The sequence below is a fragment of the Penaeus vannamei genome, chromosome 8 (genome assembly GCF_042767895.1).
Source record: "Penaeus vannamei isolate JL-2024 chromosome 8, ASM4276789v1, whole genome shotgun sequence".
Taxonomy (NCBI): Eukaryota; Metazoa; Arthropoda; class Malacostraca; order Decapoda; family Penaeidae; genus Penaeus; species Penaeus vannamei.
The window spans coordinates 46,405,952-46,430,951 of NC_091556.1; the positions used below are offsets into that span (position 1 = coordinate 46,405,952).

At 33.1% G+C, this 25,000-nt stretch overlaps 1 protein-coding gene across 31 annotated transcripts in view; it reads left to right on the top strand.

Annotated features, from left to right (window-relative positions):
- The window catches only part of LOC113824616 (serine/threonine-protein kinase WNK1), a 160,021-nt gene that overhangs the window by 117,562 nt on the left and 17,459 nt on the right, over positions 1 to 25,000 (top strand). For 16 of the 31 annotated variants that reach the window (XM_070124790.1, XM_070124794.1, XM_070124789.1 and 13 more), the window contains 11 exons: positions 180 to 241; positions 1,492 to 1,873; positions 2,024 to 2,230; positions 5,699 to 5,761; positions 9,384 to 9,452; positions 10,617 to 10,868; positions 12,405 to 12,653; positions 13,987 to 14,165; positions 14,408 to 14,618; positions 15,445 to 15,543; positions 21,774 to 21,947. In XM_070124790.1, the coding sequence (XP_069980891.1) occupies positions 180 to 241; positions 1,492 to 1,873; positions 2,024 to 2,230; positions 5,699 to 5,761; positions 9,384 to 9,452; positions 10,617 to 10,868; positions 12,405 to 12,653; positions 13,987 to 14,165; positions 14,408 to 14,618; positions 15,445 to 15,543; positions 21,774 to 21,947 (1,947 nt within the window). The remainder of the gene's footprint in view (positions 1 to 179; positions 242 to 1,491; positions 1,874 to 2,023; positions 2,231 to 5,698; positions 5,762 to 9,383; positions 9,453 to 10,616; positions 10,869 to 12,404; positions 12,654 to 13,986; positions 14,166 to 14,407; positions 14,619 to 15,444; positions 15,544 to 21,773; positions 21,948 to 25,000) is intronic. The other 15 variants (XM_070124780.1, XM_070124784.1, XM_070124801.1 and 12 more) reach the window with 10 other exon arrangements.

A 25,000-nucleotide genomic window follows, 5' to 3' on the forward strand; every position in this document is an offset into this window, starting at 1 on the left:
TTGCATTTGTTGATTAAAGTTTCCTTTCTACTTTCAGTAAATCCAACTGATAAAAATATAACATATTAGATTGATAAGTGATATTAAAGTAAAGGTCCTGTGATGTGATATTGAGGATTAGGCCTAAAACCAAAATTGTTTCACAACATGTGTTTAACATTTCAATATTTCCCCCACAGCTGGAGAGTTCTCCTTCACCACAGATCCTCGCAGACACCTACTCACACCTCCTCAATGACAGGTAAGGAAGAGGTCTTGAGACAGCTGTAATGCTCTCTCTGTCTGCCTGTCATGGCCTGCTGTTAGATTAATCTCTGAATGTGCCTTCTAGGAATGCTGATTTTCCATGGCATTTTTTTTTTTTATTATTATTATTGTTCATTATTATTGTTTTTTATAATTATTATTATTATTTCATTGTAAATGTCAGCAAGCTAATTCCTTGTCAGAGATTCTGGTGAGCTTTGAATGCTTTTGACCCAGAATGGCATGTTATACAGTCCCATTTTATGCAATGATATTTCACCTTACAACAAAACACATGGTATCAGAGCAAAAAGGCCAAACGGGTTAGGTCATGTGAAAGGGTCCTAACCAAGCTTCAGTTTGTGTCTTGGCATTAACTCGGGAATACTGTTAAGTGTCATTGGATACAATTTGAAAGAGTGTGATAATTTTAAGTTTGTAATAGGTGGTTCTTCCAGATTTAGATTTACTTACTTTGTCTCCATTCTTTATGATTAGACTCAACAGACTCAACAGGTAAAAGGGTTTGTTAAGAATGTGTATTGAAATTCTGAGATGTTGAGATACTCTCACTTTTAAGGAATCCTTAGTTGTTGTTTTTTTCAGAATTTTTACTTAGTTAAAACTTAATTTACTGCTGTTTCGTTCAAGGTTTAACTTTAAGATTGTATCCTGACAGTGTAAATAAGAAGGGCATTTGTACATGTATTTGTCATTGCAGTTTTCACACAGATTTAACAGTTTTTTACATGTTGCCTCTCAGTGTACCCTGCTTTTTTGGTTACTTAGTGAGGGTTTCAAATAGCCATTTTATGTTCTGTTTAGTCCAGTTTAGAAATAATGGATGATTTATGTGGTGAATCTTAACTGTTTATTGTGCCATGCTATGCTTATTTTTGAGTTTAACATGATTTTTCATAGAGAAGATACAGTCTTTTTTATTTTTTATTTTTACATTTATTTTTATTTTGTTTATTTTTTCTGTAACAAAAGCAAATTTCCAAATGTGTGCTTTTCAGTAGAGAATACCTATACATTTTTTTTTAGCTGACAATGCTGCTTTAGCTTCTTGTTCATTTGAAATCCCTGCCAAACAGTCTGCTGATTGTCAGTGAAATGAAGTGTAAGATTCTAATCAATGCATGACATGGTGTTTATCAAGCGGTAAGTACTGATCTTTTGGTTTTTCAAGTGAAGTGGAATACCTGAAACATTGAAATTTATTCTTTCCATGTCTCTGAGAAGGCCTGGTGGCGTTGGTCTGGAGACGCAAGCCATCTCCAACAACTCCCTCACCAGCAACAACACCTCCTCCACCATCACCACCACCATGTCCTCCTCCTCCAACAACACCACCATCACATCCTCCACTCACCCTCCATTTGACCCCAGCGCCGCCTCCGAGTCGGAGTGCAGCGAGCACCCGGCTGATGGCTCCTCCAGCCGCCACCACATGGAGCGCAAGAAGATTCGCAAGAAGAAGACACTCGACCGCTTCCCCAAACTAACTGTCCTGAGCGTGACGGAAACCATGGTCGAGTGTCAGCTAGAGACTATAAAGCAGAAGACCATCACCTTCAAGTTTGACATAACTGATAATGACCCTCAAGATGTAGCCAACAAACTGGTAATTTTTTTTGCTCTCTCTCTCTCTTTATTTTTATATATTGCATAAATTAAAGGTTTACTGTATTTTTCCAATTTTTCTTGCAAACAATTATAGTGTTTATTATTTACCTTTGCTGTTCCCTCACTGTTATGCTCTATCATATTTCAGGTAATGACTAATCTCCTACCTGTAAACCATGCTGAAGTTGTGATCAATTACATAGAAGACATCATCAGACAGCTTCAGGCCAACCCCAATGTTCTCCCAGTCGTGTCCACTCCAGGGCTCGACTCCAGAAGTCAGCATCACTCACAGGATGGCCACACACGCTCCCCCTCGGCCTCTCGACGCCACAGGGACGATCCTGAAGCACGGGTCAGTATTCTTAAAATCTTTTTGATTCAGTTTTACTTGGAGGGATTTTTGTTTTGGTAATAATTATGTGCTTGCCAGAGTTTATGTCATATATGTATATTGGCTAGTGGTTATTAGCTTTCAGGTGTCGGTCAAGAAAAGTCAGATGATATTATCTTCCTGTACTTGTTACATTAATTACTCGAATCCTCCTTTGACATTGTTTAGGGGAACATGTGATTATGTCACTTAACTTTTCTGAGGCTTTATGTTGTATAGCTGTCATGATTTTATTAACACTTTGTTTTGTCAGAAGAGGTGTGCACAAAAATTTGTAGCAGTTTTTACATATTGTGTCAGTATGAAAGGAAAACTGGTTTTGAATCTAAGATTTTACTAATCAATTTAATGTCCATTGCTAAGAAATGTTACCAGTTGATTATTAGATATTATTATTAGATAGACATTGAAGAGAGGGAATTACTATGATTGATGGATGTTTTGAACCGGTAAATTACTAGAAGTTGGACTTGTGCTGTAGATTTAGTCTTATGTACTGGATATGATTTATAGATAGGAGAAAGAAAGAATATCGAGTTTGAGTGAATGAAAAAGATATGCTTGAGAGACAGAATACAGACTTTTATATTTAGGATAAATTGGTGGAAAAAAAGACAGTATAGATGAGGCATAGATATAGAAACAAATGTGTACAGTGGTGTATTTATCCTAAGGAGTAGATTGATGCAGAAACGAGTATGAAGTTTTGATAACTACTAGTTGGCAAGAAATTAATGAAGTTTGAAGACACTGAACTGTTTTAATTTTTTCTCAATCGATATCATTCTCCTTGACCTAGTTTTAACAGGAAAACTTTATTAATGCCTTTTATCATGTGCTTGCATATATCCAGTAATTTGTGAGCACATAGCCAGTAAGGAGGAAATCACTTTTCACTTATATTCATTGTAAATTTACCCAGTATTTTACCTTTTAGTATCAGCTTTCCATGTAGTGTACATATATATATATATATATATATATATATATATATATATATATATATATATATATATATATATATATATGTATATGTGTATGTATATGTATATATGTATATGTATATGTATATGTATATGTATATATGTATATATGTATGTATATATGTATGTATGTATATATATATATATATATATATATATATATATATATATATATATATATATATATATATATATATATATATATATGTATGTATATACATATGTATATATGTATGTATATATATATGTATATATATATGTATATATGTTTGTATATATATATGTATATATGTATATATATATGTGTATATATATATGTATATGTATATATATTTATATATATATATATATATATATATATATATATATATATATATATATATATGTATATATATATGTGTATATATATATGTATATATATGTATATATATGTATATATATTATATATATATATTTGATATATATATATATATATATAATATATATAATATATATGTACATATATATATATGTATATGTATATATTTGCTTAATTATTTATTCATTTATGAAAAAGTTCATTAATCAGTGCTTTCATTTTTTAAGAGAAAGCAAGTATAAGAGATTAAGTAGAAAATTTGGTTATCCTAACGAAAAAAGTCTTGCAAAACATTTGACTAGTTTGATGAAACAAGGGGATTGTATGGCATTACAAATATACAATCTATAAATAAAGTACTGAAAAGGAAGGAAAGTGTTGATGATTTTACATGTCCCCCAAGTTTTGAATTTGCTTATTGATCAGTATTTATTTTTGCTGTTATCTGATGTTCTTGTTTCATTAGATCATAATTTTTTTTATATAGTTTTGCTGATGTGTCATTGTTTGCATCATCCATTAAAGACAACTGATTGCCACCAAGGTTTTAGAGGATATATCTGACAAGAGGGTTATTATGAAGTCCATAGGTGATCATCTTTAGCATTTTGAAAACAATGTATGAAATGTGTTAGAGTGTATTGAAGTGAAGAGATGCTGATCTGAATTTAGATAATGCACAGGAAATGCAAACCCATTGTTACTTGTTGTCGTTTAGTTATTTAATCATGTACGTATTATCCGAAGGTAACTGTTTTATTTGTGAATAGTCAAGGTTCTGCATTTTTTCTTATGCATCTATTATGTCCTGTTGCAATATTTCTCAAAAGGAGAAATCTTTGTACAGCTGCTGCCAGTCTTCTCAGCTACATATGAGTTTCTGACTCTGGTGAGAGATTAGTCATTTTCTGTATCTGCAATGTAAAAGCAAATAACAGCATACTGATACTTAACTCAAAACCTTGGCAATTGAATTTTCTAGCTTACCCTCCCAAGTGTAGCTTTACAGGTGATGGCAAGGGACTGCTAACCCTATCACATGGATCAAAAACTTTTGTAGTAATACCACTTTGTTTCACTTTCACATTACTTGTCATGTGGTAGTATTATGTAGTATACTTGATGTAAAAAGAAGTTTTCTTATAGGTTGTAGGTTGCAGCTACATGCTTTCAATTGCATGATGTATGTTGCAGTTATTAGGTGTTGGTGAAGTTGCCAAAAGGTTCATGCTTTTCTCTTCAAGAGAATTTGTTAGTAAGAAAGAAGGATATAAAACATATGATGAATATGTTAAAACTGAACATATTCAAATAAACATGTGCATTATTGGAAGATAGCATTATGAAAACAGCTCGAAATAGAAACCATGTTAAAAATGTCTCAACCTTTAGTGCTTCATACAGTTCTTGATGTTCATCCCCTTGAAAGGAAATTAAGGGAAGAAAGACTTGTTCTAAAACTGTGAGGCAAGAAGGCATAATTCTGAGATGGATATGAATGAAGTAATGCTTCCTCTTTTTTTAATGTGTAGAAAAATAGAATGGAAAGATAGCTTTACATATTATTGTTTGTTTGCTTGTTTAAAAGGAGAAATAGATTGTCATCTAGTGTTGTTTACAAGCTTTTTTTTTTCATAATAGAACAACATTTGAATAATATATCTTTTGACAGAAAGGTCACAGGTCAAAAAATCAAATCTTTAATGTTCAGTGTTCTGCTTCTGGTATTTTAATTTATTTGTAAAAGGTATAGCTTTTATTATATTGATTGTGTGAAAGTGGGTTAGCATTTGAAAAGTTTTCTAATTTTGGTTTTGATTGTTTTTGTGATTTCAGGCAGGTAAAGAACAAAAAAGTATTGATTATAAAACTTTATTTTTTATGATAATAATTACATCATATTTCCTTTAAAAGTTTATATGATTTCCATTTATGATTTATTATGGCATGCATTAGTAGCCCCCCCTTGACTCTGGGTGGCGGCCGTTTCTCTAGAGGATTGCTTGAGGTCGCGAAAGACCCTTTGGCTGTATGGTTGTTGTGGCTCATATCAGTGGTTTGTATCATTTATTTTGTGCGGCGTGATAGGCTCGCTACCTGGCCAGGAAGCTGAGTCGGTCCTCCCCTAAACGGCGACGACGACACAGCTCAGTAAGTAACTGTTGGAAGAAACGACTGGATTTGTGTCAGCAAACTGAGAATGCTATCTAGATATTTACTGAAGAGCATGACTGGTGGCTATAGTGACATCTCTGTTGGCCAGACGGATGCCCTGCCCCCTTGGTTGGTCACACGCGGTGCGGTGCTCTCATCACACAGTTCCAGCTTATGCTTGAGGGCTGTGCGTAGATGACCCTCACCTCGTGTGGCCTCAACTGCTGGGGTCTGCAGGCCAACGCGAGACGATTAATCACCCAAGACTAAGCTGGTCAAGAGTGCTCGTGTGCTTCCTTGCCTCACTCCTCACGTCTCCTTTAACACTTATTGCACTCACTGTAGCTTCCCATAAATAGCTGTTAGGATTTGCCTTTAAAGATGGATGAAAGGATTTTAGTGTTCCAGTAGTTATGCCTAAACAGAGAGCATTCAGACTGATGATCGAAACCAAAGAACACAGTTGCCAAAAGTTATGTGATTATTGTTTTCTTTTTTCTTAATGACAGCTGTTGTAATCTGTTTTTCATTTCATTATGTTCTTATGTCTAGGACTAGTATCGTAATTGATGTGAGGATGGATAATAAGGGGATTAAATATTATTTATATACTTGAAGTCTTTATGTTTAGTTGAAGAAAACTTCATACCATAAAAACTTTCATTATCTTGAAATCCCCATATAGCTATACATATTCTTTCTCTATCTCTTTCTCTGTATATTTCCTTTTCTTCTTTGTTTTCTTTACACACATACCTCCTCCACACACCTTTAGTTGTTTCTTACCCAGGCCTTCCCCAATATAAGCAAAACAATCTGCATCTTGTATCACCATGATCCACTTTGGTGTGATAGTGTTTATGATTTACACCCATATGTGTTATTTCCTAACATATATAGCACCTTTTTATTCCTCTGATTTTTATGTTTGCCTTTCCCTCTCTAAAAGTGTTAGATTTCCACTAGGAAGGTGAAAAAGCCTCCATTGAAATTATGATTCCGTTGTGTGTGGATTATTATAACTATTGTGTTTAGTGTGAGATTTAAAACACATTGAAGGCATTTCTAATTTCTTTGCATGTTCAGTACCAGATAAGATTAAACATACAATATATGTATTACACCTATATCTTTTTGTGTGTCTGGTGCTTACTTGTGTGTGTGTGTTTGTGTGTGTGTGTGTGTTTGTGTTAATGTGTATTTGTTTCTACGTTGCCTTTTGGTATGTGTACACCAATATATATTTATATACTACCATAATTGTTTGTACAAGTAAGAAGAAAATTAACGGATAAATACTCTCCCGTGCATACATCAAATACTTCACACAACTGTTCTAGAATCAGGGGTCATCCAGCAGTCACTGTAGTAGATTAGAGACAAATGCAGAGCTAGCATTAATGTAGGATAAAGAATCTGTGAATGAATAAGCTCTCTGTGGCTGTCTGAAAAGTGAAATGCATCCAGTGTGTTATCCTCTTCATGCCTAGATAATTCAGGCACAACAGATGATGTAGGCTACATCAGTTTTGCATTTTAAAAAATGCATCTTCACTAGAAGATAGTGCATTTTGCAGTCAGTAAATAAATGATGGTTAGAGACGTTTAGAAGGGAGGAGAGAAAATGATGATTACATATTTTGCTGTAGCTTATTAGACATTCCAGTCTTGTTGGATGCTTTTTCCCCTTTTTTTTAGCTTTTTCACAAGAAATATATCAAAAGCACTTTTTAGATATTCAATAGTTTTATTCTAGCTCTACCATTATCATCATCACCATTGTATCATTGTCGTCTCCTTTGAAAAATGAGAGAAAACATATGAATAACATAAGCAGGTCTTTGTATCTCCTTTTTACCTTCTGTATTTGTACACAGGATGGCAGCATTTGCTGAGAAGATAGGCATAACAATTATTTAGGTAGAGGCTTCATTGAGAAACTCATACCTTTTTTATATCAGTGTAATGTGGTTTTGTAATTGTAAGTTTTGTCATAAAACATCATTGAAAAACAACCTAATATATGTTAAGTACACTTATTTGTATGTCTCGGATGATGATGGTAATGCATTGTATAAGCTCTGCTATTCTTATCTGTGTTAGTGAGGTGATATAGATACCATAGAAATACTGTAACCCATGTTTCTATTTGATATTTCAAAATTCTTTTGAAATGTGTGCTTCTGTTTAGTACCATTGTCAGCTCTGCAAAGTCATTCCCAGAACGATATTAATTAAATGTTAATAGAATGATGCTATGAAGAAGAAACAACTCCTAGTATGTCCAGTCAGCAGGATGCAACAGAGAAATTCAGTGGGAGTTCTGGTGTCAGTATGATAAGATTCATTAGTTCCTGGTGAAAAGGAAATTAATCTTAATTTCACTGTAGTATCTGCAAGTAGAGGATCTAAGTTTACTGTATGTATTGTGTGTCAAAAGGGGACTTGCTTTGAACAGATATTTAGTCTTTGTAGATGAAACCCTTATAACATAAGTCTTTAGAGTCTGTGTATACATACTGTTTACATGTTTTGTCAGGTGATTCTTTCCAGCTTGATATTTTTGATTTAGATAATCCTTTCATTATGTCACCAGAGTGTTAAGTTCGGAATTTCTACTGTCATGGTTTGTAACAAGTTGCAATAATTTAGCTCAATATATTGAAAATGTAGAAGTATGTTTTGACACCAGTTTTCTTTATTATTTTAATCAGTTGTTTAAGATTTCTTTTTCTTTTCTTTTAGTTCCTTAGGCTAAGTTGTACAGGAGAATTTTATATTGAATAGTTTAATTTTTAACTTCTATATTGAACTGTGTATCCCTTACAAAAAGAAGCACAGAATTGTATTATTTAAGTGAATGTTTGATGAAACAATAGTATTCAGATTTAACCCATGCAAAATATCTTTTTATCTGGAATGTAAATAGCAGTTGGTAAACTGACAACAAAATCATAGGGTAATTGGAAATAAATTTTTCATAAGTCCCATTTTTAATTTTGTACTCTTGTATAGAAACTATTATTCCTTCTGCATCTATTCACATCCAGTCTAGTTCATTTCCATTTCTTTCACTGTTCCTTGCATGCAAATAAACCCCTTAAAGATGAATAGAATCAAAATAAGAACTGATTAAAAATTTAAAAATCCTAACTTGAATAAACCAAACTAAAGATACAAAGCTGCTGTGTGCTTGTATTAGATAAATAGTCTATACACATATATATATGCAATGTTAGATTGAATAAAATGGAGATTGCTTCAAGGATAATTGCAAGCTGATGGTAGTTTCAACCATTCTAAACATTTTCAAGAAATGCACTTTTTTAATATTAACCTTTGCTTTATTTTTTGGAGGATAGTGGTTGGTTCAATCCTTTTTTTTATTTATGTTATTTTATTTTATTCATTTTTTCTTTTTTTTCTATTTCTTTATACATTTATTTTTGTCTAAAATTATGTTTTTCTTGGGAATATAAAGGTTAAACAATGTTCTTGTATTCATGTAAATGCAAACTGTTACTGGCAGAGCTTTGCCATTGTTGCCTGTCTATAACTCCGTGTGTAATTTCTTTTGAGGGAAATGAATTACAATATATTTTATCACTGCCATGACAAGTACGTGGAGCCTGGCTTGACTTCCTTATGGTCTTCCGGAGCGCCCATCCTGCCTCTGCCACTCGCATTGGTACTATTCATGGTTTTGTTACTTAGCATTAGCATTTCCCTATACTTGGAGCTTCAGACTTTGAGACAGAATGCAACGTCAAGAAGAGATTTATATATATTATTTCTTCTTCTTTCTCTCTTCTCTCTCTCTCTCTACTACCACATCTACTTTTTTCACCATTTTTGATGTGAATGACAATTTGATAGCACATTTTTGTAGTGATGTTAGATTTTTTTTCTTCATTTTTTATCCATAATTTTTCTGTATTATTATTTTTATCCCTCTAGAGAGCACAGTCTATGCAATCCTAGGCTTATGCTATTATGGTTTATATTTCACACGTTTTATTATATTTCACAGATTTTACCTATAGCATAAAAACATTTGATTTTAATGATATCATAGGAAAAGTCTCATTCAATGCTTTTTTTTATTTAATTAATTATTTGTTAATAGTTTTCTCTTTTGTTTGGCTGGATTCTTTAGCGAGTAGACTATGGTTTTGCTGCCCAGTTTACCAATTTCTGAATATAATTTGCTTAAAATCATGTCATAATTCAGAAACTGAAGACATGTGATCGCATTATTTTCTATGTGAAGTAACTTTTTACTACTACTTGTAAGTTTTCATAAGTAAATATATATGAATCATGTTTGTGTCAGATTTCGATATATATATTTATATCCTTGGATTAAAGATGTAAAAAAAAAAGTCAACCAAAAAAATGCAATGTATGTATTTATTTTGTAATTTTTTTATTCATTAGTAATCATGTTTTTATGTTACATTTGTCTTATATACAGTTGTTTTATTTTATGATAAACTTCTGTCTGTTATTAATTTCCTTTGTTTATTTCTTGGATATTTTGCCCTTGCATATCATAGCATATCAGTGATAATTTTCAATGTATATTAATTCTTGATTTATTAATTTCATGTTAATGCCAAAATGATTTATTCAGTAAAATTGAAATGGCTACAAAGCTAATTGTGGGTGAATCAGGAGGGCAGCATTTGGAATTTGCAAAAAGCATTTTGCAAGGTTATTCAATTATATTCCATTTCTTATTTCTTTCTTTTCAAATCTTTTCTTGTGTTCTCTGTTTTCTGTTTTGATTGGCCGAATGGCAACCCTATGCACTTGCCATGCCTAACCGAGTGCTTTTGTACATCCACTACAGCACCGAGAGGAGGGAGGTGGGGACAGTGCCCCAGGAACCCCAAGCAAGCAGGTTGAAGGAAGGGAATCATCCCCTCAAGTGCAGACAAGCCCTGTGCGGCAGCCACAACCCACTCAGACACAACAGGAACAACAGCAGCAACAGCAGACTCAGCAGACTCCTCAGCAGCAGCAGGCAGTAGTTACTCCAGCCGCAGTGTGTGCTCCACAGCAGTCAGCCACTTCGACTCAGCCTGCACCACAGCAGCCACAGGTTTGTGTGTGTGTGTGTGTGTGTGTGTGTGTGTGTGTGTGTGTGTGTGTGTGTGTGTGTATGTGTGTGTGTGTGTGTGTGTGTGTGTATGTGTGTGTGTGTGTGTGTGTGTGTGTGTGTTTCAGTGTGTGTCAGTGTTTGTGTCAGTGTGTGTTGTGTGTATGCTTGTGTATGCCTGTCCCAGTATCTTGGTCTGCCTGCCTGATTGTCAGTGTATATGTATTTGTATATATGTACATGTGCTTTATTTATGGTTGTGTATTTGTGCTGTTTTTATGTATTATTTTCTTTGCATCTATATAGCTATTTTCCATTTTGTAGTTATACACTCGTATTTCTCTCTTAGTACTTGTTACACATGTTAGTTTTGGTTCCTGAAATTTTTGTGAGAAAATTTGTCAAATTATTCCAAACTATTCAAAGGCAATCCAGAAAAAAATGTTTATCCTTCATTTCTTAAAAATAACTTTAGTAGTTGAAAAGTAACTTGAATTTTCTGATCATTTGAAAAAAATACTTAACCAATAAAAGAACTAAGGGCAGTATTCACGAAAGATCACAGGCTCAGAAATTTGTTCTTAGATTTGTCAAAGAAAGTTCTCAGACCTGTTGTGATTTCTACCCAAGTGTTGAATAAGAAAATTTATGAATAGTATTTGACTTGGAATATTGCTGTTTGACAAGTTTTCGTATGCAAAGATTATTCTTATATACCTTCTTTCACATGCATGGTATAGACTTTTATTTAGTGTATATACATTATATGTGTATAAGTCATACAAAGTGTTAGCTCTGTGTGAGTGGGTGTTAGTATATATTTATACAGTTACATATGTTTTATAAATAGACATCAGTTTACTTACATGCCGTCCTTTTGGTTGTATGTGAGTGTGTCAGAGTGTAGGTTGTTTTATCTTGTCCCATTTTATGTATGGGTGCACAGTATGAAGTTATCATCGATATTTGTGAGCTTTCCAGTAGTATTTGTAAGTATTTTAGTGTTCATAGTCTCTATGGTTTTTCTTCATATCTATTTATCTTACAGCTATGCTTTTCATTTGGACATTTCTTTCTCTCTGACTTTGTCTACTGAGAAACTGAGGTCTCTTTTTAACTCATTTGTTTTTTATTTTCATTTACATATTTCATGCATATTTCAGTTTTTGTTGATTTTAAGGAACTATACTTCATTTTTATTCAGTTTTCACCCTAGAGTAAGTGCTGGATATCCAAAACAATAAATTAATAACAAAGTATTACCCAAGAAATAAATAGTTGAGATAGAAACAAATAATGATGATGATAAATTCAGTAAAAGAAAATCTCACCTGTGTAAGCAGCCAATCTCAAAACAGATGCAAAGCATATCCATGTCACATAACAAACAATCTGTGACTCCTAGGACGAGCACAAAAGGGGGCTTCACTCACTCATTCTTCTCTGAGGTGCTGTAAATCTATCTTGATAAGAGCTGGCCACTGTGCAGCTTTCCTGCTAATATAATTCTTGGCTGATAGTATTGGCTTCTGGTCACAGGCTTTCAGAAAATCTCGCTTCCTGGTGAGTCCTGTGGTAGAAAGCAAGCAACTACCCGGAGATGACGTAGTTGGTGGGTCTGTAGGGTCAGTGGGTACTTCACAGGGCCAGCCTGCCGTGGCTCCCACTCCCTACACTGACGAGTCCCCACAGTCAGATTCAATTCCTGCCTCATCTGCTGCTGCTCAGCTTCTTAACCTGCCAGCCTCCTCTGCCTCTGTTGTTACTCCCACAACGCAAGACCAACAGGTAAAGTCTCTGTGTGCATGTAACCTTGTACACCTAGAGATTGGGATCTTTTTTAGTGCATGGAATGTCTTAGGTGAAGATATTAGTTCAGCTTTTTCTGGTAGATGGATTTAGCTGATGGTCTTAATATAAAGTGATTGTCACAAACACTGTTTGCAGGTGAGGTTCTGTTACTTGATTCCACTTTTTGCCACAAAAAATTTTGTTCCAGGAATAGTTGCCATTCGTGATGGTAATTATTTTGCCTAAGTCATTTATTACTTCAAAGTATTTTGTCAATATCCTGTAATGAGAAAATGTTATAAAATTACTGGCAAAACTGCAATTGTAACAAAAGAGAAAAGTATGTGATTTAAACAGATCATCCTGCAAACAGTATTTTGCGACATATCGGAATGATAAAAAACGTACAGAAATACTTCATTAAAACAGTATTCATCAAAGAGAGAGCTACTTCATGTAGACTCTTTTTAGTCAAGATAAAAGTCACAGACAGCTGATATTCCAGCTGGCACTGTGAACATGATCTGAATGGGTGTGCAATATCCACGGAAGATATGGCAGGTCTTGGTACATGAATATAGGTGTGATGTAAAGTATGGAATGAGGCCTTTTATGTATGTATGTGTATATCAGTGTGTGTGTGTATTCTATTGCAGATAAATACAAAAAAAAAATCCTAACATGGTATAACAGCTATAATAATTTTTTTTTTTTTTATCTTGTTTTTCAGCCTTTTTCATTACCCGAGCCAAAACAAATTTAATAATTAATTTGCCTTCCCTCACTTAAAAGTAGTAATTGCATAACAGAAATTAGAAGCATTTTAGAAATCAATTTATGAATTTGAAAATACAGAATCAGTTGTTTTCTGTTCTCCATATTTAATTTACCTTTTTTTTCCACCACTTTTAATTTTCATTAAATCTAATGCTTGCTAAATATCTTTGTAAATTTTCATTTCCTTTGTGTCAGTCTATGTACATATCTATATATATATGTATGCATACATATATATATATATATATATATATATATATATATATATATATATATATATATATATATATATATATATATATATATATTCTCTTTTCAAGTAACTGCCAATATCAGGCACTAGTGTTTCGGTACAGAAATGAGTCTTTTAGATATTTATATAGACCTTTTAAGAATGTAATTTCTTTAAGATTTTGTAGTTGTGATGAAGTGAGGAGTTAACATTCATGAAATAAGTCAGTATATTTTTACTACTTCCCATTTGAAGAGTAGAACATTTTGCATGGTAATTCTTGTTGATTAACCCTATATCTGCTTCCTTCCTGTCTTGCAGCAGAGTGATGGTTTGGCAGCCAGTGTCAGTGCCAGCACCACATCAGTTGCCCCGGCACCCGTCTCACAGAGTGGGTCGGGCGGCCCAACACCCCCCCATCATTGCACACCTGAGAATACCTACATGGCTGAGCATCAGGCCAGACTCTCACAGCAGAATTCTTTGGAGAAATATGACAGGTGAGGATGACTGGAGGGAAGTGATTACTGTATCATGTTTCAAATCATTCTTTCTGGGTTCACATACTGTCACTGGTTGACTGTAGTTTTCTTTTGTGAATTTTGGTTGCACATAGATAGCATTAATGGCTTAAGCTTGTGGATAGGGAATAGGGATGGGGGAACTTTTTGTTTTTTGTATGATTACAAATACAGGCTAAACAATTAGTTCATAATTAACATATTCTCTTTCTTTCTTGTAGTATAACTTCAAACAGTAATCTGTCAGAGCTGGCACGGAAGCTGCAGCAGTTAGGTACATCTGGTGGCTCATGCCCGCCCCTCTCACTGCCCCCCGCACACACTGTGCCCCCTTTCTCAGCCCCATTGTCTGCCCCAAGCCACCCAAGCACTCCTATTTCTCTTGCGACTCAGCCGGCCTTCAACCAGGAACTCAACATGCAGCTGGCTGGGGTGAGTATTGCTCTTCATTCTCTCATTCCTTATTGGTGGAACTACTCAGATATTCATATATATTTCCATTTCTGTATATGAGAAAATTACTTGCAGTTATGTGCCAAGCTTTTGTGATGTGAATATGCATAGTAGATTGGTCTTTAATCCACACCAAGGCATTTTTAATTTCTCTTAACATTTATTTATTTTTTGTAAAGATCCACAATTAGTTGATTATGCCACCATTCACTCTTGTTTTTGGTGGTGGTTGTATTCTGCCAGTAAGGCATTTTGTGTGAATATGTGATTCTGATGAAGGCATGAAAGTTTGTGTGTGGTCTTTTGTGTTTAATGTATTAGTATAGAGTGAAACCCTAGCATGAATCCTAACGAAACCTTCAGTAAGGCAACTACTAAAGAATTTATTTGTGCCATTTGTAATGCAATATTATTTTTTTATTTTGTATATTGACTAGGTCACCTGGCATAAGGCAGGTGAAGGTATGTTGTAGTGGCTCCCTTTAAATGTAAGTCAGCTAAACAGCTTTTAATGTGAATGGACATTCCTTTTATAACTTCTTAATTCAAGTTAAAGATCTTAGCCTTTGAACCTTTTTGTATTGTATTAGCAAGGTATATCTATTATGTACAGTGGACCTTTAGATATCTATCCATGATTTAGAGGGTCAGAAATGACTGAGTCAAGTAATCAGACTGAAAGTTGCTTGTGTCTTGTGTGACAATTAAAAAAAAAAAGATGATCATGCTTTGTGGTGTCTGCATGATATCAGTTGGAAGAGGTCCCACTGTATATGAGTAAAGGCCTGACAGCCAAGTGTTGTAGGTGCTGAGTTCTGGTGCAGCGCGGCACACTCGAGCCCACTGGTCGCCATCCATCAACTACAAAACCTGCCCTGCCTTCTTCCACGTTCTGGCACCAGAGGTGGGCGCCATCCCACGGTTCTTGTTCTCCAGCCAGCCCAAGGACCTACTGTTGCTACTGTTTTGCCTGGGCTTGGCATTACTCTGTCCTTTACATGCTTACCTTAACTTATAGACTTTTTACTGTTTTTATGTCAGTTTAGGGTTCAGCTGCTCAAGCTAGCCTCATGTCATTTGTGCAGGGTCTTAATGTGTTGTGCTGCATGGTGAGCCTCTGTTTCCACTAACCAAATTCAGAAGAGAAGTGTGATGTTTGAGACTTTGCAATCAGGCAAAATTCTTCCACTGCTAACCGTTTCCAATTTCCAACACTAACTTTACTCTTAGATATGTTGTAAGTTAGATTACAGAACTGTATTTTTAACAAATATCTCTTGTATGTTTTGTTATGTAAATAAACAGATTAAAAAAGTATACAGTTCAAACGGATACTATATAAAGAATGTATATTTCAAGTCAAATCTGTGTGGTAGAAAATCCAGTCTTGTTTTGATCAATGAATTTTTAGAAATTGTTGTAGAAACATTTGAAGTTGAAGTTTTATTGCTTTGAAGCTTTTCTCCGTGAAGCATAGAGGTGGGACCATCTAGAAAGTCAGCATAGTTCTTATTATTGCTGGAGCCCAAATTTTCCCCAATAAAGGTATATAACAGTATTGCAACTCAGTATTTAGGTGCTGAGATCAAGTGGATTTATAAGTAAAGTTCCCAGAAGCCAAATATACACCACTGCTGTAGAATGAAGAACTTTTTTTTTCCCTGTAATTGCTTATAGAAGCTTTTTGGAAATGCAGTGGTTCTGAAATTAGGAAAGCTCTAGATGTTGATAAATAGGGGGGAATCAATATTGTTACCAATTCTCATTTCCTCAGAGGAACTGAAAGTGATGGGATCTGTGCTTGCTTTTGATATTTAACAAAATTAGTCACTTTCTCTAAAGGCTGACTATTGGTTGAGTAATTAGCAAGAAGTACAGAGAAATCTGGATCTAAATCTCTCCTTTTCTAACTGAATAGATAGAATATACATACATACTTCGGTCATTGATTCATGTTGTCGTTGTCAATTAAAATATTTATCTTGTTTGCTATGTACTATCTATTGCATGAATATTAGCTTGGCATTAAAGTTTAAGGAGCAAAAATAAATTAGATATAGTAGAATATCCAATGCACATTAATACTATTTAGGCATTTCACCTGATACCAGTATATTAACTGCTTGAGTTGCATATTGTTTGTAATTTGTTTTTCATCTTCAAACTTGATATTGTTACCAAAGGGTTTGTAGAACTTCAATAATTAGAAAGTATTAAAACATGTTTAATATTTTTTAGTAGTAAGAGAATCTGCCATACTCTCTATTGCTTCAAGGACCTGCAAATCTAATTTTGTTAGATATATGGGTTGTATTGGTTATTTGTGGTTATCTAAGCTTAAGCCAGGTTCCTGAAAAGAGTTAAATTAATAAATAGATGTCAAAGTTGCTATAGACCCAATGCAGTACTAGTTGTATCCCGAGGACAAGGGAGGGAGATGTAGCTATTGAACTCCAACTCAGATTCTTGCCAAGAACAAAGTCAGAAGTGCACTGCAGATAACACTGTGTCATCTAGTTTAGATTGCTGGTGTAATTTGTTTGCTTATGGCACAGTAAACACACTTGAGATGTTGAAAGCTGAATGGCAGTGCTTTACCTTGCCTGAGTTCCACAATTCTGCTGAAAGCACTGTGCACTTTAATGGTCTGATCAAATCATGTAAGTCAAGTAAAGGGGAAGATGAACAGCCACACCAAGTTTTAAGAAGAGCACTACATTTGTGGAAAGAAAAGTAAACTGTTTCAAATTATTTTTTTCCTCATTGAAAATTTTAATCTTTTCTGATATTCAGAAAAGATGGTTTATATTAAAGTAAATTTGTTAGAAGAACATGTGGTTTGTTTGATTAACAGGCATGTTAAATTGTAATGCTTTACTAACATATTTTACTCATGTGGCCTAACTGTCTTGGAAGTTTTTTAACAGCTGTGCATTTTGTGATCAAAGAAGGGGATTTTTTTGCTTCTGTTATTAAGTGTTCATTTTTTACCACCTGTTTTTCAATTCCATGTGGAGGTGGCTAAAGCACAGAGACATTCTATAACACAGTGCCATATGTAATACTCTAGGGCCTACAACTTCATTGAAAAATTACCTACTAACTTTGGCCTTCAATACCCTTGCTTGGGTGACCTGGTTTATTATGGAAGGGCCTCAGCTGAGAGTCACACATGGCTAGATGTAGTCAGCAGTTCCTGTTATATGCTTGTAATAATCCTTGGTGATAAGCTTTTCTGTTCAGAAATGTTAAGCTTGTAAAAAGTCTATGGGAAGAATTTGAACCATTTCTAAGAAACCTCAAGATGCACAAGTTATCACACAAGATATCTCCTATGACAAGGAGGAGACTGCCATTGAAAAGAATGTCATAGGATATTCAATAAGCTCATAAAAGTGTCTATATTATAGATGAAAGTTTTTTGTTAATGCTGAACTAATCTGCAAGAATGCAATCAGAAACCCAATGTTGGTGTTGCTGTAACAGATTTTGTAGATAGAAATTGCCTTCCTGTTGCATAATGATTGACAGAGGCTGATGAAAAGAAGACAGCTGAAAAAGGCATTTCATAGACTTTAGATAACATGCAAAACATCAAGTAAATGAAGCAGCAATTACACACACACACAGAAAAAAGATAAATGGCTGTGAAAAATATTGCCTCATTTAGATTGGTATGACTGATTATCCAAATATGCTGTTAAAAGAATAGATTGGATCTGAGGCCGGAAATTTAGATCTTCAACCCAAAACACAGTGGAACTGAAAATGGATTTGTAATGGCAGCTAAGACAGTTTTGTATAGCCTTATGTGTGAGGAAAGACCTTCATAGATTCATAACCATACTCATTAAACTTTATAGCCAGCTCTGAGAGACCTCTGAAGAAAAAGCCCTAGAAAAAGGTCAAAAGATATGATCATGACTTGGATTGGTAAGAGACAGTTAACCAGAAAGGTTACATAATGGGCAACCCATTTTATCTTTGCCTTGTTCTTCATAAGAAAAGAGAGAGCACAGAAATATTAATAAGCATTGGTGTGTGTCACTATGATTTCCCTTTTTTACCCATATTGTAATATTGTATCTTACATAATCCTCAGTAAAGCGCATTATAGCTAGGTGTGCTTGTATAAACAGGTAATGAAATCAAATTACATCAAATCCCTTGCTTTGTCATGGAATGCACATAATTGTAATGAAACCAATGTTAGTGTTAGTTTTGATGATAATAGAGCCACATATAGAAATATGTGCATTGTGTGTTATATTTATATGTATATATATATATATATATATATATATATATATATATATATATATATATATATATATATATATATATATGTATATATGTATATGTATATATATATGTATATGTATATGTATATATATATATATGTATATATATATATATGTATATATATATATATATATATATATATATATATATATATATATATATATATATATAATTTATATATATAGGTATATATATATAATATATATATATAATATAAATATGTATGTGTATATATATATATATATATATATATATATATATATATATATATATATATATATATATATAATATAAATATATATATATATTATATATAATTATATATATATATATAATATATATAATATAAATATATATAATATATATATATATAATATATATATATATATATATATATATATATATATATATATATTTATATATACAGGATATATATATGTGGATGTATGTATGTATGTAGTACTTATTTATGCATAAGCATATATACATATACATGCATACACATACATATGTAAATGTTTAAAATGTTTTATTTTTGCATGCATTTTTTATTAGTCTTTTACTTTTAGCTTTGATTTTATATTGATATTTCTTTATTTTATACCTTTAGTAAAGATTAATAGTAAAGATTAATTGAACAACATGAGAGAGAGAGAGAGAGAGAGAGAGAGAGAGAGAGAGAGAGAGAGAGAGAGAGAGAGAGAGAGAGAGAGAGATAGATAGATAGATAGATAGATAGATAGATAGATAGATAGATAGATAGATAGATAGATAGATAGATAGATAGATAGATATGGGGGGGGGGTGCGTGTGTGTATGCATGCTTGTTTTCTTTTCAACTTATTATATATACTACAGAACATTTCCATCTCCATATATCCCCTATACAGAAGTATCACACACAAATGTAATAGAGATTACTCACATTTATACGGTATGTGCACACAGACACACACATGCACACTTATGTATATGTTGTAAAAATTTTATATATAAATTGTGTCACAAAGTGTTCACAATTGTAAGTATCAATTTTTCCCACTGAGTGTTGATACCATATGATTATTTCATAAATACCTATTTACATAGGAAAAAATGTCAGGAAAATGGCTATTTTGGTGGCAGCGGTTCAGTAAACATGCAGTAAGACTTTTATATAGGAATTAAATTCTTGTCACTTTGATAATGAGGCAAAGGAAAACAAAGTATGTTCTAAAATAGATTAGAAGTTTTTCAAGAATTTAGAGCTAAGTCTTTAAGGACCAATATGGCTGTTACACAATACATGTACTGTAGATGAATTGCTGAGAGAGAGAGAGAGAGATTGATTGATTGATTGATTGATTGATCCCATGCATATATTATTTCATGCAACTCTAAATGTAATTGTTTACCCCAGCTATAAAATTTTAGATTTAGAATAATATGATAAAATCCCCAAATTAGGGTAATTTAAATCATATAAATATTACTTCTTTTCTTATGCTACTTATAGTTGATAAAGTGCCAGTCAAGAAAATTATTTAATTCACAAAAAATGATAATAATAATAAAAGAAACTGATCATCCTAAAGATTTTTTCTTCTTATTATTAATTTTCCCTTCGTACTTCACTCATTGTCACTGGGGATGGCGTGTATATCCATTTCATGCCTGCTGTGAGTTTAGTTTATCAAATAGGTTTACACACAAGTGGCTCGACAAGTATTTAGTCACCAAGAAGTCAAATCCCAGTCCTACGTATCACACTTGTGTAACCCAGCCCTTGCTTTTCAGAAATATTCCTTCATATATATTGTTATTAGGATTGTCAATAATATCATAAGGATCATAATGTCAATAATAACAATAACGGCATCAATATCAGTATCATTAGAAAAAGAAAAATCTTGAAAATTCAAGGAAAGGTGAACTCAGGTGAGGTCACACAGGCATGCCAATTTACTCCATGGTGGTTGAGCATTTGTAGAGCCATTGTCTGTGAATACTTTTTATGACACAAAACTTCAGTGGACATTACCAGTTCCCAGTGGCAATAGGTTAAACTCAATTACAAATTCCACTGCTGTAAGCCTGCTCAGATTATGCATAGTTTTTCTCACTTTTGTGTGTGTGTGTGTGCGTGTGTGTGTGTGTGTGTGTGTGTTTGTATGTGTGCGCGTGTGTAATTGTGCGTGTTTGTTTGTGTGGGGGGAGGGGATATTGATATATATCTTATTTTAATTAGTGAGTGAGAGTAAGTATGTATAAGATATTCACATGTAAATTCATATTAGTATGTATGATGGCATAGATTTTCATGTGTGTGTGTTTCCATGCTTGTTTTTCATGTGTATTGAAGTATATATTTCATTTATGTTGATATTGCTTTGTTTGGTTTTGTTTGTATATGTCCTTTTTTCATAAAATTGGGAAGCATTTTTTTTTTTTTTTTACTAAATGAGAAGTTACTGAAAACTCAAAATTATTCAGTGTCACATAATTGGTGCAGTCTTGAACTACAGTAAATTACTTAAGTGTCTCTTGATTTAAATTTTTTTTTATTTGAATATATTTATGAATTTTTTGCATTGGTGTAAATCTATGTTACTGAATCAAGTTCTGATTAAGAAGTAGATTTTACAATGTTTCCTGTGAATGCAGAAACAGGTTTATTGCTGGCATATATTAGCCTTTCTGTTGATTTCAAACTGGTAAGAGCAGCAGGAGAAAATATGATATTCTTTGACCATCAAAACCTTTCTCCTGCTTTTTTGCTTATATGTATGTATTTTTAGATGATTTGGGGTTTTAATGAAAACACTAACTAACCTGTGACTGTGAACATAACAGGGTGGTGGTGGTGGTAGTGAGGGCAGCTGTAGTGGTGGCGGTGGTAGCTTGGGCGGGATGACCATTACCAATCCGGGCGTCCCAGTCCAGGAGGCTAATGTTGTGACGCAGCCTCAGGGGCCGCACTACACAAACCGCACAACAGATATTCCCCCGACTGAGGTTATTCACCAGGTAGGAGCCTTTGCACTTTGCTTACATGCAGGACAGTGTTTATGTGTCTACATGTATATGCATATATACATGTGTGTATGCACACATATGCATGTGTGTGTGTGTATATATATATATATATATATATATATATATATATATATATATATATATATACAGACATATATACATATATTTACATATGTACACACATATATATATATATATATATATATATATATATATATATATATATATATATATATATATATATATATATATTTATATATATATGTATATATATATGCATAGATATATATATATATATATATATATGTATATATATATGTAATATGTATGTATATTCATGTATGTGTATATGTAAATGTATATACAGTACTTGTATCTATATATGTATGAGAATGTATGTACAGATACATGCTGTACTTCAGTTTTATGTGTGCATGGATTCTCAGTATTGTATATGCTTAACAACTTGTAATGCATTTTTATTGCACCTTTATTAATATTTGTAAGGATACTCTCTTTGTTTATGCTGTTTGGACACTTTCGATACATCTGTGTAATTATTAGTTTATGTAGAAGCAGAAGTTGAAAAAAGAATAGTTATTGGTTCATCATTGCAATAGCAAGGAAGAAGATGCGCGACAGCAATTTCTGATTTGTAGAATCACTCAGCAGCTGTATTTCATGTAAAGTGTAGGGATACTTTATTTGTAGTATGAACTGTAATTTATAAGAGAGGGATGATAAATATCACCAGAAAGTTCCATGGGTATTGTTTTCACTAATATTCTGTATTAGATTAGAGGGTGGGTAGCAAAAGAGTAATGTAGACATATATATATATTTTTTTTTAAGTGGGGATGACAAATAATAGAATTGTGTTCTCATAAATGAACAAAAAGCAGATTTCTGTATTACAAGGAATCACGTACAATATTCAGTAATATATATATATAGTATTCAAATAGACTTTTCTCTGCCATATTTATTTTCTACTCTGTATGGCCTATGCATGTGCTGAGTGAAGCAAAATGTGATCATTTGTTTGAAACAACTTAGGAAAGAAAGGGGAAAGACTTCACCAAACCTAATGAGGTGAATGTGTTTGCATGAGGAATGAGAGATGTAAAGCTTTAGGTATAGCCAAGAGATGGCTGAAGCTAGACACAGCATAGGTTAGATTGTAGGATAATAGATTTCAACATAAGTTGAGAATTTTATCAGATTCTAGAGTTTGTTTTGAATATTGTTGCAAAGAAAATAGACTTAGAATAGTGACACTGGATCTAGATGATTTTAATGAAGGTATTTCACACTAGGTTCTACTAGATCAGGTAGCAGACCTCACAATAGACAATTATGAAGAGGCCATAGGATGTTTATTAGTATGATTTAGTTGCAGTAGCCCATCAACATTTATTTTTGCAGAACAGGGGGAGCTGTTTGCTAGGAAATGAAAAGTAATGGGTAGTTCAAGACACACACACAATACATGCCTTTCTTTTCCTATCAGTATTTATTTTTTCTATTCTTGTTAACCTGTCATTAAATCTTGATTTAGGTTTGCATTCTATTCAAACGCATATTGAGTATTTTGCTTGTGAAAATGATTTGCTAGTTTCATTATTCACTTATAACTTGTGGATCATATAAGTTATGTTCTGTCTCCATTTTTTTTCTATCTCTTTCCTTTCATGAGGCAGATATGGCCTTCAGAGAATAGGGCTGATTGGCTGAATATGTGGCCAAGTAAAATTATTGTTTATTAATTGATTATTGTAATTAACTTATCAATTATCAAATTAGGGCATATGCATCCAAAGGTGTCAACACACTAATTGCCTGAAGTTTTAGTTTTCTTAGTTTAAACTTTCTTTAGTAACATTGCCATCATTATGTTCATGTTAATGCATTCCAATCTTGAGATTGTAGTGCATGAATGTGAACATATTGATCTTCTGTTAAGAAAAAAAGCTTAAACTAAAGAAGCATTTGATCAATACAATTTTGAGTAATTAGCCACCAAATTGTGAACATCACCTATCTGTTACCTGGTCTTTAATCATCACAAGCCTGTCGCATACATAATTGCCTTTGAAAAAAAATGGAGTACAGGGCTTTAATTAAAGCTAAGGGTACTGGGTATTGTAGTTAATTTCATGCTAAATACACACCCAATGAGCCACAGTGCCATGTGGGAAGTACCTAAAGAGCAAGAGAATGCCTTAGATGCTTAAATAAATTTCTTGATTGGTAAGCTTTATTGTGCATTAAAAGAGGACTCGGAAAACTATTAACAGCACAGAGTACATGGAGTCCAACACTCTTCTTGGGACAGATTTTGGATTGTCATAGAATTTTGTATTTTGATATCTTTGCGATGGTAATTTGCTTCCGTTTTTTTCACAATCACCACTTTCACTTGTATGTTGTGGTTTTCACTACCACTTCTGTTTTTCTTTTTACAATATCTTCTATGGTGATCCTTACAACTTTTTATTTATTCATTTATTTTTTCCTTCCTCATATTTCTTTTCTGCAAAGTACAGTGTCCAAAAGAAGTAGACTATAATGTCCAAGTATGCAAGATAGGTCAGAAACAGTGTATTCATAGATTGTCTCTTGTATTTAGTTTTACAACTTGTAGGTAGGCTTAGAGAAGCAGTCGGGCATGATAAAAAAAGCATGGTAACAGAAGCACTGAGCATGATGCATTGAGCCATTTATTATAAATAACACCACTTGATCTCTCTGTGTCCTTGCAAAGGGCTAATGTATTATTTTTTGTGTTTATTTGTAAACTTTTCTAAAATCTTATTTGATGTCATGTTTAAAATATCCATCATCTTATAATATTCACAAATTTGCAGTTCTCTAAATTATACTTAAAAGAATCTAAAACATATGTTGTTATCTAATGCTCTAGTTTATGTTTTTCCATAATGACCTTTTTCCCTCTATTTTCAATATCTTCATCTTGGTCGATACTGATTCCCCCACTGAAAATACTGCCCCTCCCAGAGCTTTTCAAACTAATGTTAATTTCT